General features: G+C 57.7%; 1 protein-coding gene across 1 annotated transcript in view; it reads right to left on the reverse strand.

The window, feature by feature from the left end:
- Positions 1-15,267, reverse strand: part of TBCD (tubulin folding cofactor D) — a 123,595-nt gene that overhangs the window by 87,078 nt on the left and 21,250 nt on the right. Inside the window, 7 exon segments of the mRNA XM_032499083.1 lie at positions 2,186-2,280; positions 4,027-4,101; positions 4,640-4,700; positions 5,239-5,375; positions 8,755-8,861; positions 8,863-8,888; positions 9,929-9,974. Coding sequence (XP_032354974.1) covers positions 2,186-2,280; positions 4,027-4,101; positions 4,640-4,700; positions 5,239-5,375; positions 8,755-8,861; positions 8,863-8,888; positions 9,929-9,974 — 547 coding nt within the window.

Below are 15,267 nucleotides of genomic sequence, written 5' to 3' on the forward strand. Positions count from 1 at the left end.
GAACCCTGTGACGGGGGCTGTTCCAGCTCTGGGCCCACAGCCTCGTGCCGCACAGACAAGCTCTCACCTCATGCTTTACACCCAAGGACACAGACCACTTCCAAGGCCGACAGATTCTAAGAACCCTTTTTACAGCTCACCCAGAAGCATTCGCCACCACTTACCGTGACAAGAGGAACCAGAGGCGGCTGATGACTGCCAGGCCTCCTGCGGCCCCGCAGGCCAGTAGTCCTGGGGCCACCTAGGGGCTCACAGCAGCTCTGGGACCACCCCCTAGTGTGACTCCCCCCAGGTGGCCTGCACGCACAGCAGGCTGTCTGGATCTGTCTTTACAAGCACAACGGGGTTCTAGACCTTTGTAACCAAAAAAAACAGTCTCGCTGATTCTTCAGCCATAGTACCTCTCTGTATTCACATAGAACCTGACTTCAGAACTCTAAGCTTCTAACCTTTACATACAAAAAGCATAAACCCTCAAAAAGCTAAACATAGAATTACCATGAAGCCCAGCAATTCCAGTCCTAGGTACACACCTGAGAGAAACGGAATGAGGGCTCAGGCAGACGCGTGCACACCAGCGCCTACAGCAGTATTACCCACCACAGTGAGGAGGGGGAAACGAGCCCAGTGTCCCGACAGAGGAGGAGCTGCGCAAGCCGTGGAAGAGCCGCTTGGCGGAGTGTGACTCAGGCCTCACGAGGGGTGCACTTCTGGCGCAGGCTGCCACGTGGATCTGACCCCGAAGACATCATGCTGCGTGAAGTCAGTCAGACACAAAAGGGCAAATCGCCACAGTTCCACTCACATGAGGCCCCAAAGCAGGCGAGGTCAGAGGTCACAGAGGCAGACAGATCAGCCAGGGGAGGGAGTGTTTAATGTGGACAGTATCTGTTTGGGGAAAGGCAAGTTTTGGAAACAGACGCTGATGACAAAGGCTGTGCAGCGAGGTAAAGGGAGTGAATGCCCCGAACCACACTTCACACAGTTCACAGGAATCGCAGGGGTGTCAGTGGTGCCACCATTTTGGAAATCAGTGTGTAGTTTCTCAAAAAGTTACAGACAGATTGAGCATAAGATCCAGCAATTCCACTCCCAGGTCTACAACTAAGAGAACTCAAATCCTACGTGCACACAAACACTCACACACAGATGTTCCCAGCGCGCGATCCACAATCACTAGAGTGAAGACCCACGTCCACCCAGTAGTGCAAGACACGCAGTGGGCGTCCACCCTCGAAACGCTGTCCCGCACAGCACAGATGAAGGTCACACACGCCCAGCAAGGGAGAGAAGTCAGACACGGAGACCCCCACCGTAGACGCCGTTTACAAGTGTCCAGAAGCGGCAACTTTACAGACGGAGGGCAGACTAGCGGACGCCTGGGGTGGGCGCTGAGGGGAGGCAGGGTGACTTCTCCCTGGTGCAGGGTTTCCTCTGAGGGACAATGAGGTACATAAGATGGTCGCACACTCTGCAAATATGCCGTAAGTCACCAAACTGGACACTTTAAATGGGTGAACTTAATGCTCCATAAATTATATCTCAACAAAGCTGCTATAGAAATGACCAGAACGAGTCCCCAGAAACAGGGGTCGAGAAGCCCTCCTTATGCCTCACGATGCCAAGTGCCAGCCAGCACCTGTGACACCCTGAGCTCAGGTACTGGGCTGCACCCCCTCTGCACGGACAGAAGTGGCCCCAGGATGCATGGCGTCCATAGTGACACACCCAGGATGGGGTCCTCTCCATCCTTCGGGATGTCCCTCCCTTCTGCCCACAGGGGCACTGATGCCACTTCCAGGGACAGTCCCCACAACCACAGACAGGGCTCCAGGTGGCCACAGCCCCACACTGGCACACCCACCCCGCTGTGCCCCTGCTCAGGCCCACTGCTGAGCCCCCTCCCCGATCCTTCGCAAGCATGAGCCTCATGCCCCAGGGGACCACAGTGGCCTCTCACACACCGTTAATGGGTGATCGCCCCCACTCCAGCGGGGTGAAACTGGTTATGAGGATAAGGCAGCGGCTCCCAGCCGGCCCTCCAAATCCGGGCAGACAGCAGGCATGCGCTGGGGGAGCCCACCATAGAGGGGAGGGGAGGGGAGGAGTCAATGGGCCCATGGGAGAAAGAAGGCTGGGAGCACAGGGCAGGGAGGCCCGACCACGCAGTGTGAGCTGCACTCACCGTCTGAGAGCCGGGAAGGGAGCAACAGGCCTCGTCTGCCCAGTTCCGCTAGCGCCAGACACCCGCCATGCCAGGCCCCGTCCGTCTCCTGAAAACTGAAGCACAGCGAGCCTGAGACCCCAGCGTGGTGCCAGCCTCGCCCCATGCCCAGCGCGCGAGGCCCTCCCCTGAGCTGAAAGCCTCATGAAGCCCCCCGTGAGCACTTAAAATGCCAGTCGGCTCAGGAGATAGTCCTCCAACCGAACCGGCAGGAACTGCCACACTCAGCTCCCCCAGCTCCGAGTCCACATCCTGGTCAGACCCCCGACCCCACAGGAGGGCCCCCGCAGCCGCCACTCCCGCCCATTTAAGCAACCACACTGCTCAGCAAACTTGGGCTCCTGGTGCCAGGACAGCACCTAGGTTAAGGCCACAGCAGCGGGAGGGGCAAGGAGGCCTTTCCACAGAGCCCCTGACAACTCAAAAGAGTAAAACCGAGATTAGAAAGTTAGAATGAAACAGCACGTAGAGAACTTTTCTGTACCGTCCGAAACACAGACTTTACTTAGTAAACAGTTATAACGCCAACTAGTCAACTCACAAGAAAATTTTACACTTAGTGAAACTTCCCTGAAGTCCTCTGGAAGCCCTCGTTTAAAGGGGCAACCCTGGCCTTACACTGAGTGAGAATAACTGCTTCTCAGATCGGCGGGGACTCAGAACCCCCCAAACCTGCACCGCGGACACAGACGCCCACGTGCCACCATCCCCAGCAAGTGCTCCACCCACCGCCTGAGGGTGAGTGCCTGCCCCAGAGCCAAGCCCTGGGCAGCCCTGGTATCAGAGGAGTGGAAACCACAGCAGGTTCGGGAGAGAGGAAGGCCGAGACTAGGTCGGGGACCCAACTGAGGACGCCCTGGAAGAGGAGAGTGGGGCAGTGTGAGTGGAGAAGACGTTTTCCTCTATCCCCCACCCCACACTCACCATTCCTGGAAGGACACGAGGGAAGGGCTCCGGGTTACCTGCGAGGGGACGGCATGGGCAGGGGTGCAGAGGGGCAGAGGGGTCATCGCCTCCACCTGACTTTGTAACTGAAATGTTACCAGTGGGAAAGGCTAGGGAGGAGAGTGGTGCACCTCCACTGAGACAGGGCAGCGCCGGGTCCGTAGCACACCCGGGACCCTGCTGCCTGGAGACCACCCCCTCCCACCACCCAGAGTTGCGTTCAGACGGCAGATTCCAGGGCCCAGCCAGGCCTCCTCCCCTCCTTCGCAGCCGCTTCCACCCAGCTCTGGGCTGAGGGGCCTGGGCACTATCTCTGGGGGCCATCCTGAGCTAACGCCCCTCAAGCCATCGAGGGGCTACCCCATGGTAGTCTGAGTGGAGGGGCAGGTACCACCCAGGGTCCCCTGGGAGGTCACAGCAGACACAGCACGACTGCCACCACGTGTGGCTGTTCAATTTAAATCCAACGAACTTAAACGCGGTTTAGAATTCAGACCTCAGCCCCCCGGGCCTCTGAGAAGATCTCGACAGCCCCAGACCTGGAACAGGCCAAGCTAAGAGAAGCTCCCTCGGAAAGGGCAGACCTGGTTCCAGTCCAAAGAAAACAGTTTCCTCAAAGGATACTTTTCCACGTGTGGACGTGCGCAAAACTGACCTCTTCTTCCTCAAGGTTTTAAATGTACTGGAGTCTAAGCTGATAAAAGCAGCACAGGAGAACTGGAGTCCCCAAAACTAATTTCAGGAGGAGGAGAAAAGGCTGCAGGGAGCCCAACGACCAGCTCAGCGACGGGGCGGGTGGAGCCGCTGCCTTCACCCAGAAACACGCCTGCCCGCAACCCCGCGCCCCCCGCACCTACCTGAAACAGTCCAGCACCGACCCGGCCACGTCGTCCGCCAGCTCCTTGGGAAGCCTGCCCGCCATCCTGCCGACGCTGAGAGGGAGAAGCGGGGTCAGCGCGGGCAGCCCGCAGGGGGGTCCCGGCTGCTCCCAGCCCACCGCCCTCCGGGCAGGCCAGGCCTCGCCCCGCCGTTCGCTGCGAGAACCTCGAGTGGGAGGGGGCCGCGCCAGGACCTCTGCTCGGTTACTTTTCTCCACAACGTCCACCCGTGTGTCCCCCATGGCCCTGGCCCGGCTGGGTGGGCTGCCTCCTCCCCCCGGAGCTCCAAGACAGGAGAGGGGGCGCCCCGTCGGGGGGGGGGGGGGGTTGTGCCATTCCAGCCAGAAAGGCGACAAAACGAACAGGCTGCTCGTCAACCTCAGTGATTGTCTTTAAAACCAGAACATGAAGCAATCAACGTGAATCTGGGAAAAAAAATCATTCTACCCTCCCCACTCTCAGAGCTGTCTGCAGCTCTCAATGCCACGGCACTCGCTGAATGACGGGGGTGGGAGGGTCGTGTGCACAAGCTGCCACCCCCCCCCGCCCCACCCCAGCCCCGGCCGACGCAGACGCGGATGCAGACACCTACCCCTTGGCCGCAGACCAGCGCACGACCGTGTCCTTGTCCTTCAGCCCGACCAGCAGCTGCTCTGGAAGAACAGGGAGGCGGCGTGTGAGCCCAGGAGCCAGCCCAGCTCTGGTGAGCCCCTCGCACAGCGCCGCGAGGGGAGCTCTCTGAGGACCTTAATGCTTGCTGCAAGAGAGGACACCTTCTCCTCTGCATTTTCAAATCGTCATTTAAGGCCACTATCCCTGAAAGCAGACCCACCTACCACGACAGTCACTGGCAGAGGGTGCCAGCAGGGAAGGCCGTAGGTCAGTGGGAGGCTTCCCAGAGACTTTCTGGGTGTCTGCCAGAGGCTGGGGAAGGGGTCTTGGAAACAGCCAGCCTCCAGGAAAGGCCATGGAGACACCAAACGCTGGGAGTGTCAGGGCCTCCCAAGTGGTAAGGGCCTTGCAAGCAGGTCAGTGGAGACCCTGGTGCAAGACACCAGGCAGCAGTGGAAGGCCTGCTGCGCAGAACAGAGCCTGTGAGGGTGGAAGACGCGCCATGACCGAGCCATCCGACAGCCCCAGCCTCACCTCCGACCTGCCCAGGTGGGGCGTGGGGGGGGGGGGGGTACGCACCTATCACGCTCTCCACCTCCTCGGGGACATCATCCTCTCCGTCGCTGTCTGGGCTCTCGGCCTGCGTCCCCAGCTCCCGTGGACTCTGGGCGCAGGGCTGCAGGCTGGCAGCCAAGGAGCGGCAGCCGCGCTGGTACCTGTGAGGAGCAAATGCACGTCAGGCCCACAGGACAACCAGGTGCTGGAGGGGAAGGCGTCCCGACAACTGGAATCAACAACTCAGGTCACATCTGCGACAATCGCACGCACTGCACAGGGGGATGGACAGGAAGGAGGCTGGCACTGACCACAGCCAGTGTGGGCTGTCCAGAAAAGACCTCGACCTCGGCCACAGAACCCAGAACCATGCTCCAGACCACTCAGAACCCGCCCCACAGTGGAAACAGCAGAGATGGCGAGCTGTGAGCCCACTGCCCTGTCCTCAGCTTCACGCGCTTGGCCTCCAGCCCCACCTGAGCAGAGCACCCGCCCCCTGACCCCGTCCCCCACCCCAGGGCCAGATGCTGCCTTGTCACCCCAAGTGCCACAGCTCATCCACCGCCAGCTCCCACAGACCATGCTCACCACTTCCCACCGACCCCCCACCATCGCTGAGGCCACCAGCACCGGCCAGCTCAGCTGTCTGACCTGCACCGCTTCCCCAGGGGACGGGGGTGGGCATGAAGCACTCCCAGCAGGGCCCGCACAGAGCAAGGCCCTCAAACGCCAGCCCTCCCAGAGACGGGCAGGCCCAGCTCAGGACGGCCTGGGGCATAAAAGGTGCCAAGTCAGAGTGAAGGCTGGGGGCCGCGGCCTGAGGCCAGTCCAGTATGCAGAGACCTGGGCCCGGGAGACCAACACAGAGCTCGAGCCCCAGCTCAGACACCCGTAACTGTGGCCTGGCGGCCTGCGGTCCCGTAAAACAAGGACAATGTCACGCAGCTCCCCGGCAGCCGGCACCCTGGTTCTCATACAACCCCTCGGAGCGGCCGCACCCAGGACTCTCTCCTGACCACGAGCACAGCAGAGCTGAGGGGACGTCCCCCAAGGCTACGAGAATGCCGCGTGTGTGCCTGGATGTGGGGCGCCTCCAGCTGAACTTCGTGAAGCCCTCAGAGAGACCCCAACCAGAGGGCCCAGCTAAGCACACCCGGACTCCGGCCACAGAAGCAGTGGCATTAAAAATGCAGTTTGAAGCTGCTAAACGTGGGGGTACCATGTTCCCTAGATAGGACAGTGTGACTGGTGACAGGAAACACATTTAGTCTTTGTCCATCTCTCGGTTAAGCTCCTCTGCTGCAGGAAAAAGGGGACTCTGGGAGAGCCCCGAGGACAGTGCTGGCGCTGGGACAAATGTGGGATGAGACAGCTGAGCTTTCAGTCCCACCCCGACCTCCAGGGAGGTCGACCAAGCGCCAGCGGCCAGTCACCTCATCAGCCCCGGCTGCACAGCAAGGCCTCCGCAAAGACCCAGAAGAGGTGGTCTGGAGAACTGCTGAGCTGGTGGACACGTGGGGGGACGTGCGGGTGGCACACTCGGCGGGCGAGGGAGCTCCAGGCCCCCCAGGCCGTGCCTTTTGCATGTCTCCCACCCGCCGTTCCTGCGTCAGAGCCTTTTACAACAAACCCATGATCTCACACATCAAATGCTTCTCTGAGCTCAACGAGCCACTCCAGCAAATCATCAAACCCAACCAGGGGGTCGTGGGAAGCGCCACGGGCAGCCGGTCTGTCAGAAGCACAGGTGACACCTGGACTTGCGATGGGAGCCAGGGTGGACTCTTGTGGGCTGAGCCCTTGACCGGGGGGTCCAGTGCACTGTCCAGGTAGATGGGCTCAGAACTGAGATCGGCTGCAGGGCACATCGGGGCTCGCGCCTGAATTGGACAGGCAACAGGTACCTGGACCAGGGGCGTCACCTGGCAGATGAACAGGCGCCCTGCGACCACCCCCCAGCCAGGACACATGCCAGCTATCCCAGAGGAAAAGGGCTCACAACAGCGCTCAGCAATCAAAGACAGGTGGACATAAGATGACAGGCCCCAGGCTGCACTGGACTTTCCCTCTGCCTCAAAGAACCACAAAATCCGGACAAAATACACAAAGCAACTGCTGGCAGGAACAAGGTGACAACCAAGGGGAGGGAGGCCCCCAGGTGCACCCCCTTCACCTCTGCTTCCTCCCAAAAGGCACTTTCTAAAGCACAGCACAGGAAAATGGAGCCCAGGCAGAGGCAGAACAAAGTCCCTGACTAGGGAGATGGTGAGGAAGTGGGACAGGTGCCGGGGAGGGGAGCTGAGCAGGCACCGGAACTCTGCACGGAACTCTCACTGGGGCCTCGTGTGAGTGCCACACCCGCGTCAGGGAGCAGAGGTCTCGGGCACTGGGTGGTCAGAGCGCTGGACCCGCCTGCCAACAGGTTACTCCTCTCGGGGGAAGTTAACCACTAAAAGGAGGAGTCTAAAAGGCAACGTGAAAATACATCAGAGAGGACAAAGTGAAGAAAAAGAAGGAAAAGCCAGAAGAGAGAAGACAAACAGCAAGACGCAGGCTGAGCCCACCGCGTTGCCATCACCCTGACGAACACGGAGGCGTGGTCGGGACAGAGGAATCGCAGTGCCTTCCTGCCTCCGAACTCAAACTGCAGCACCAGCTCCTCCCGGGCCTCCAGCTCCCATACCCTGGCATGTGCCAGCCTCCACAACCACCACCACAACCGCATGAGCCAATTCCCCACGATAAGTCTGCGCGCGCGCACACACACACACATGCACACACACACACATGCACGCACACATACATAGGTCCTGTTTTTCGGGGGAGCCCTATTACAGAGCAGAACATTAATTTCCATGGCATCTGGAAAGTAACCACTAACATTTAATCTCACCAACAACAACTTACAGAACAAGCTGTATGCAGAACACCCAAGAGGTATGTCCGTAGAACAGCCCTAAAACAGAACACACTTCTCTGGAACCTGCTATCACTGGAGACAAAGGCTGAGCAAACTTAATCAGGTAATTCCTGCCAAACCATACATCTTACTACTCGAAATAAAACTGAAGACTGTTAAAAAGACAGTACCCCAAGCACAGTAGAAAGGTCTACTTCCCTGGGAACCACGGACTCGAAAGCAGTCTATCCATTAAAAGCAGGCCGCTGCCACCCTCAAGCAAAGACAGCTCTGTTTTCTGAATAAACCCGGGGAGGGAGCTGGCTTCCTCTGAAAGAAGCCTGTGACTGGGACCCAGGCTGATCAGAACAAGCTCTCCTCACAGTGCCCAAGCCGCGAGGCGGCACCGAACCCCGACAGCAGTCACTTTCACAGAGTGTGGCGCAAGCCTTCTGGGCCTCAGTCCAGCCTCAAATGTGGGTCAGAAAATAACCAAAAGAAAAACTGTTCCTTTCAAGATCAGAAACACTTCTGAGACTAAACAAGAAGATGAAAGCAGGAGACACCTGTCCACCAGCCCCTACGCCCACAGCAGCCTCCCAGCACGCTCAGACCGCACACCCACCGCCCGGTCCACCAACCTCCACTTGGCCAACCGGGGCTTCAGGAAGGTCAGACCCAGCCGCTGTGCAAGCTTCACCCCAAGTTTCCGAAGCAGCGTCTGGTTGCTGTCGGGGAGCCTGCAGCCAGTCCAGGCACTTGAGAACCGTGGCAGCTGTGAACACAGCACGTCTCACTCAGTTTGGTGGGAAGGGTGCTTTCTGACCTCCTGAACCACACCCACCATGCCTGGCATCCACGACACCAAAACCATGGGCTTTCCCAGGGCCCTCAGATCAGTGTGGAGGCCTACACTCACCCTGAACCCCTGGAGCTCTGCTTCATCAAGACCCCTTCCTCCAGTATCATTTACTAAGTGCAATTGGAGTTGAGCCCCGCCGTGAACAAGGCGTGTGGAGGAGGCAGAGAGAGGGAGGCGCCACCATGCACAGAGGAGCGCCACAGCCACAGTGGGGACCATGCAGACGCACTCGGGCTTTCATGCAGTTCTGCTGCTGCTGCTGCACATGGCGGCCGTGGGGCACGACGTGGGTGACAGCAGCGGATGTGAGGCTGTCGGAATGGGGAAGGGTCTGTTTGGGACAAGGAGGTGGGATCAGGGGAAGCAGAGGCCGAGAGCATGCCCAGGACTCTTCCTGTGAGACTTGGAGGGCAGGATTACAAGCCAAGTTGTGGCCTCTGCAGACTTCCCAAAGGACTGGACCGTGCAATGACCAGCCTGGGTGGCACTGATGCGCCCTGGGGTCTGTGTGCACAAGGCCGCCGGGGACAGCGTGTGAGGATGCCAAGTGACCACTGCTCACGTTCTCAGGTGACAGTAGTACCAGGTCAGGCTTTAAAGAGTCAGCAGAGTCCAGGGAAAGGGCAGGGTGTCTGGGGGTGAGGAGGAGCTGGGATGAGACTAGAGGACCATGCGCTGAAGACCAGGAGTTTGTGTCAGAAATGACAGTTCATGAACTGTCTTCCTGTATGTGACAAAATGTCCCATACTGAGGCCTAATTATGAAAGTCAGATTATTCACACACACACATACACACACACACACACACACGAAGACAAACCAAAAAAATGATAGTATCCAAATACAGCAAGTTACAGATTTTTGTTCCTATAAAATGTTAAGGAGACACCCTGGGTCATAATTGGGGCAAATTCACATCACAAGCACACCATCACTCACAAATAAACCTTACCATAGGGTAAGCAGTCCTCACGTTTTCCATGCTTAAATATTTGTGCCTAAAAAAGGAAAAAATATTCGTTAAAATGCTGCCAATACATTTACAAGTTTAAAACACAAATTACCAAAATAATTCATTTCATCTTTCAGAATTTTTATTCTCCACACTCACCACAAGAGAACAGTTTGTGTACGACAAAGAAAGGGTTACAAGAGGCTGGAGAGGAAACCTTCGGAAGGGACCGAGAACCAGGGTGCAGTTACCCGTGCCTGCGCCCAGGCCCAGGGCGCCGGCCTCCGCGGAGAGCGGGGTGCTGGGAGGCATGCTCCAGAACGCCAACAGCTGTGTGATGGTGGAGCAGAGACCACCACCAGGAAGGCGCACTGTCTGAGCGCGGGTCAGGAGCGCCAGAACCGCCCCACGCGTTCCACACCCGGCCCGGCCCCGCGCACCCAGCGGACCGCAGGTCAGCGTCATAGAGCGCGAAGCTGCCGCCGTGTGTTTTCCTCCAGCCGAGGCTGAAATCAGAACGATTGTCGTGTAGGAAACAACAAAGCTTTCTTCTGTTTTAAAAAGAAGCCCTCCGAGTGGGCATGCTGATCGCGTACAACACACGCTGAAGGAGTCAGAAGCGCTGGAGCGATTTAAGCTAAAGCAGTTCAACAACACAAGTGTGTGTGTGGTTTCACTTCTGCTCTGACACACGTATGTGTGCCCATGTGTACACACACACAACACGTACACATGAACACAGAGTCAGGAGCTCGAGGACTTCACAAGAGACCCACAGACACTAACAGGTAACAAAGGACTTTCATCAACAACTTTATGACAACAAATCAGGCAACTTGAGAAAATGGACAAATTCCAAGACAGGTTCCAAATTAGCAAAAATGACTTAAGAAATAGAAAGTTTGAACAGACCTTTATCATGTGAAGATATTTAATTAGTAATTTAGAATCCCTGCACAAAAGAAGCCCTAGGCACACACGGCTTCACTAACCACTCCTAGCACATATTTAAGGAAGAAGTACCATCCCACACAAGCTTTAAGGAAGCAGAGAACACACCCCAGCTGACTGCACGAGGCCAGTCCTCGCCTGATACAAACGCCCCAGAAGACAGCAGAGCTCAGTGGCAGAGCACATGCTCAGTGTGCACAAGGTCCTGGGTTCAATCCCCAGGACCTCCCTGAGAAAAATAAATAAACCTAATGGCCTCCTCACCCCACCCCGCAAAAAAAGACATAAATAAAATAAATTTTTAAAAAACTAAATTAAATTAAAGAAATTCTTTTTAAAAACTAAAAAAAAAGCCCAGCCATCACAGGAAAACCACAGGTCAGTATCCCTCCTGAACAAACAGGTAAAATTCCTTAACAAGACATTAGCAAAGCAAATCCAGGAACATGTGAAATGGACTTCACCCCATGACCAGATGGGGTTTAGTCCCCATTTGCAAGGATGTAAGGCTGGGTTAACACTCGAAATCGCTGAGTGTAACACCTCTTGTTAACTCCAGCACCCACCCACGATGAAGGCTCCCATCAACCACGGGCAGAACGAAGAGCACCAAGGAAAGCACACCCACAGCGGACTGCCATGCTCCACGCCAGAGGCTGAGTGCGCTTCCCTGAACAAGCAGCGGGACATCTCAGCAGACGTCCAGCGGGGCAGCGAGAAGACACTCCCAATGAGAAGAGGGCACTAGGAGCCAGCTTGCCCCAGCACCCCCGAGGGCTTCAGTCGGCAGACCTGGAGCAGAAACCGGCAGCACAGTGGAAGGGGCTCTAAGCAACACACAGGAGAAACCAGAAGGAGGGTATATGAAGGGCTAGTGACGGGGACAAAAGATAAACCACAGAAAAAGCAACACTGCACGAGTCACGGTCCACATATGAAAGAATGTGACCGAGGGGAACGTTAGAAAATAGAACCCACGTGACACAGCGCCAGGCAGCATCCCCTCCTCTTAAGGGCCCGGGATGGCGGGCCAACCAGGCAGCCTGTGCTGAGCACTGCTGATGGCAGAGGCTACACCCCAGTCGTCCCGAGACTCAGGGGCCAGACAGACACAGGACAGGGTGGGTGCTGCCAACTCGGACCAGGCACAAGTGCAGGCACGACTGGCCCCAGCCGGGGGACAATGGGCAGGGCCGGTGGCGGGAGAAGCACTGATGATGCCAGGAGACCCTGCGGAGGGGGCGAGGTCCAGAGCACCCAAACAGCGACGTCTCCACTGAAGCTGGGAGCCGGGGACCAACTGGGGTCCAAGTGCAGGGGGGCGCGCCACCTGCGGGGTCTCTCTTCTACTAGAGACCTAACCCATCCCTTTTCAGAACAGAAACACCAGGTTCCCTCCTTGCAGGGCATGGAATCTGGGGACAGTCAGAAAGCACCAAAATACCCACCCACAGGCGGTGGGCGCGCTGAGATAGTCCCGCAGCAAGCCTAGTCAGCCTCACCCAGCCCGCAGCCGGGGACAGGCCGGCCCAAGGGCACCGAGGCCAGCGGACGTGCACGTGGCTGTTCTGTTAGAGCACCTGGTCAGACGGGCACCTCCGGCCAGTCCAGAAAGGGCACCAGGCTGAGGTGCTGTGCTCCCCGCCTCGTCCAGACAGCTTTTCTGTGAATGGGGCAGGGCCTTCCCTTCCTCTCAGACACGCAGTCTGGACAGGAGTGACATGGTCACCCTGTGTGGCCCCCTCTCTGACCCCTGCCATCCAGAGCTGGCTGGGGTCTCTGGGGTTGATGCTTCTCTCCCCGGGGACAGGGGTGTCCGGCTGCTTCCACCGAAGGAGCCAGACGGGAGCAACGCTGTGACTTCCAAGTCCAGGCCCCTATGCTCGACACTCCCCCAGGAAGCCAGCACCCACATGCACTGGCGCCAGGGTCCACAGGCCCAGCGAGCAGAGCCCTTCCAGTCGCCTGCAGCACAGGCTTCCCAGGCGAGCCCTCGGCAGCAGGGGCAGAGACAAGCCCCCACACCTGGCCTCCACACGCACAAGCAGCGGTGGCTGTGGAAGCCACGGGCTTCGGGCTGGGCAGTCATACAACAGACAACAACTTCCTTCTCAGGAAACATATGAGGGACTGAACTCTCAGCCTGCAGGCAGGGTGCTTCGGTGCCCAGGCACCCCGTCCTCCTGGGACAGACAGCACACAGCAGCATGTGGAGGACACAATGAGGGGGACACTCAGAGGAGGACACTGTCAACGTCCGGGAAGCTGAGGAGGGACCTGGAGCAGGGCAGGTGGCCAGCCGGGGGAGGCCACGGGGTCAACAGCACGGAAGGGGAGAGGCGGCGCCTGGTCTCATTCACTAACAAATAATGAGAACCTAAAGCAAGAGAAAATGTCAAAAATGCTCTCAGTAGTAACACCCGTCATTTGCCAAATTCCTTCCAAAGTCCAAGTAGGAGAAAAGAACAGGATGGGGAGGACTTCCCAGGACAACACTGACATGGCCCCACCAGACACGGGCGGCGTGTGACAGGCCCCGAATCCCAGCCCACGCAGGGGACCAGCCCCGAGGCCAGGCAGCCAGCATGTCTGGACCAAGGGGGACCCACACTCCATTTTTCATGAGTTCAAGGCAAGTTTTTTATCCCAACACTTTTCCGGGCCTTAAATCCCCCAGGATTTCCCAGTGGGCTCTCTGCACACATGAAGGGAGACTCTCCTGTGAACAGACTCCGAAGGGCAAAAAGCATGAAAAGGAACAAAAAACACTGAAGGCAAGGGCTTTGTTTTTGTTTGTTGGTCTGACTTTTTACATAGAACAGGGCCACCTTAAAAAACTGCCCTCCCCAGAGCACGTGGTTTCCAACCTGGCGGGCACAGAGGTCAGCGACCCTCAGCAACCGGAGGAAACGCCCTGACCTCTGATAGCTGGGAGGGTCCTCAGCCAGCACCCAAGCAGGGTGCACCCCTTTCCATGGGGGCATCAAACAGGAGCTGGCTGGAAGCACACACACGTCACACTGGCAGCCACGCCGCAGAGACGCCGACAAACAGCACGCACAGCTGAGAAGAGAGGCCGCCGGGCCTGTTCCTGTTGCTCCAGTTTCCCCGTAACCACTCTGAAGCACCACGCCTTCCCCGCCCAGGCCTGCTCTCCTGCCACCGCAACCAGCCTCCCTCCCCGGGGCACGTTCTCCGGTGAATCACAGGCTGCCCAGCAGGAGATGCTGGTCTGAGGTCCCCTGGAGGCACCACCGAGTCAAGGCCAAGACCAAGACCAGCAGCCCCACCCCAGGCCCCGGGAGAAGGGGGCCCGCACCAGGTGCCCAGAGTCCCCCGCCAGCCGGTGAGCACGAGCATCGTGGCCCCCGTCACACAGCCCCACTATTCTCTTGTCTCAAGTGTGTGCCCGGTTTAGTTCCTCAGGGCTGCATACATTAAGGGGAAAACAAAACAATTTCCCATGCGGAGAAATTTGATGCTGAAGTTGAGTTTTGGATGGCCGGCATAAGCAGCTGATTAGAATCAACAAGGACCCAGAATGAAAAAATACAATCCTGATAAAGTAAGTGTATGTCAAGTAAATAATGAAAAATTTTAAGTATACAAATATGTAACTAAAAATTAACTTCACAAAGAAACGTTTAAGTGCTCAACAGTCATGTGAAGGGTTACTGCCCTGCCACATGTCTCACCTCACAGTGCAACCCCACTGCACACAGCTCCACGGGAGGGGCGGGCCGCCCTGCTTCCCACCCCAGCTGTGAGATGAGGAGGAGGAAGGAGGTGCACAGGGAAGAGCCCAGGGGACACCAGACAGGTGGGACTTCCTGTCTTCAGACCAACCTGCTCACGACGTACCTACCCTACCACCTGAGCATTCACCCAGCTCCTTCAAGTGGTCTAAACAGCCCACAGAGGAATCCACACCCAAACAGCAAACCGCACTGAGATGCTCCCATTTAGAGCACCCCTCCCAAGGCCCCTCCCCACGCCCCACCGGCTCCACTCAGACGTTCCCCTGTAGGTCACAGCCGCCCCTCATCAGTCAGCTCTGCCCTGGGGACTGCGCAGGGCTTAGGTCCGCCTGATCCTCGCTCAGCCCTCGTGGCAGGAACCCTGCCTCTTGCATCCTCTGTGCCTATGTTAGGCAAGTAGACTGAGAAGCCATCTTTTTCTGAAGAGTTACTGCTCCTGAATTAAGCGGTCCTGACAAGCACTTGGAGGCCCGATGGTGGCTGGTGTCGGTCTGCCTCCAAGATTCTCCTGCACGTGTGGAGCAGGGGCTCATGTGGAGGTGAGACAGGAGGAGACACAGAGAGAAGGGAGGAGGAGCCAGCGGGCCTCACCCAGGACCAGACAGCATAGAGCTGAGGCCGCCAAGAAGC

The sequence above is a fragment of the Camelus ferus genome, chromosome 16 (genome assembly GCF_009834535.1).
Source record: "Camelus ferus isolate YT-003-E chromosome 16, BCGSAC_Cfer_1.0, whole genome shotgun sequence".
Lineage (NCBI taxonomy): Eukaryota > Metazoa > Chordata > Mammalia > Artiodactyla > Camelidae > Camelus > Camelus ferus.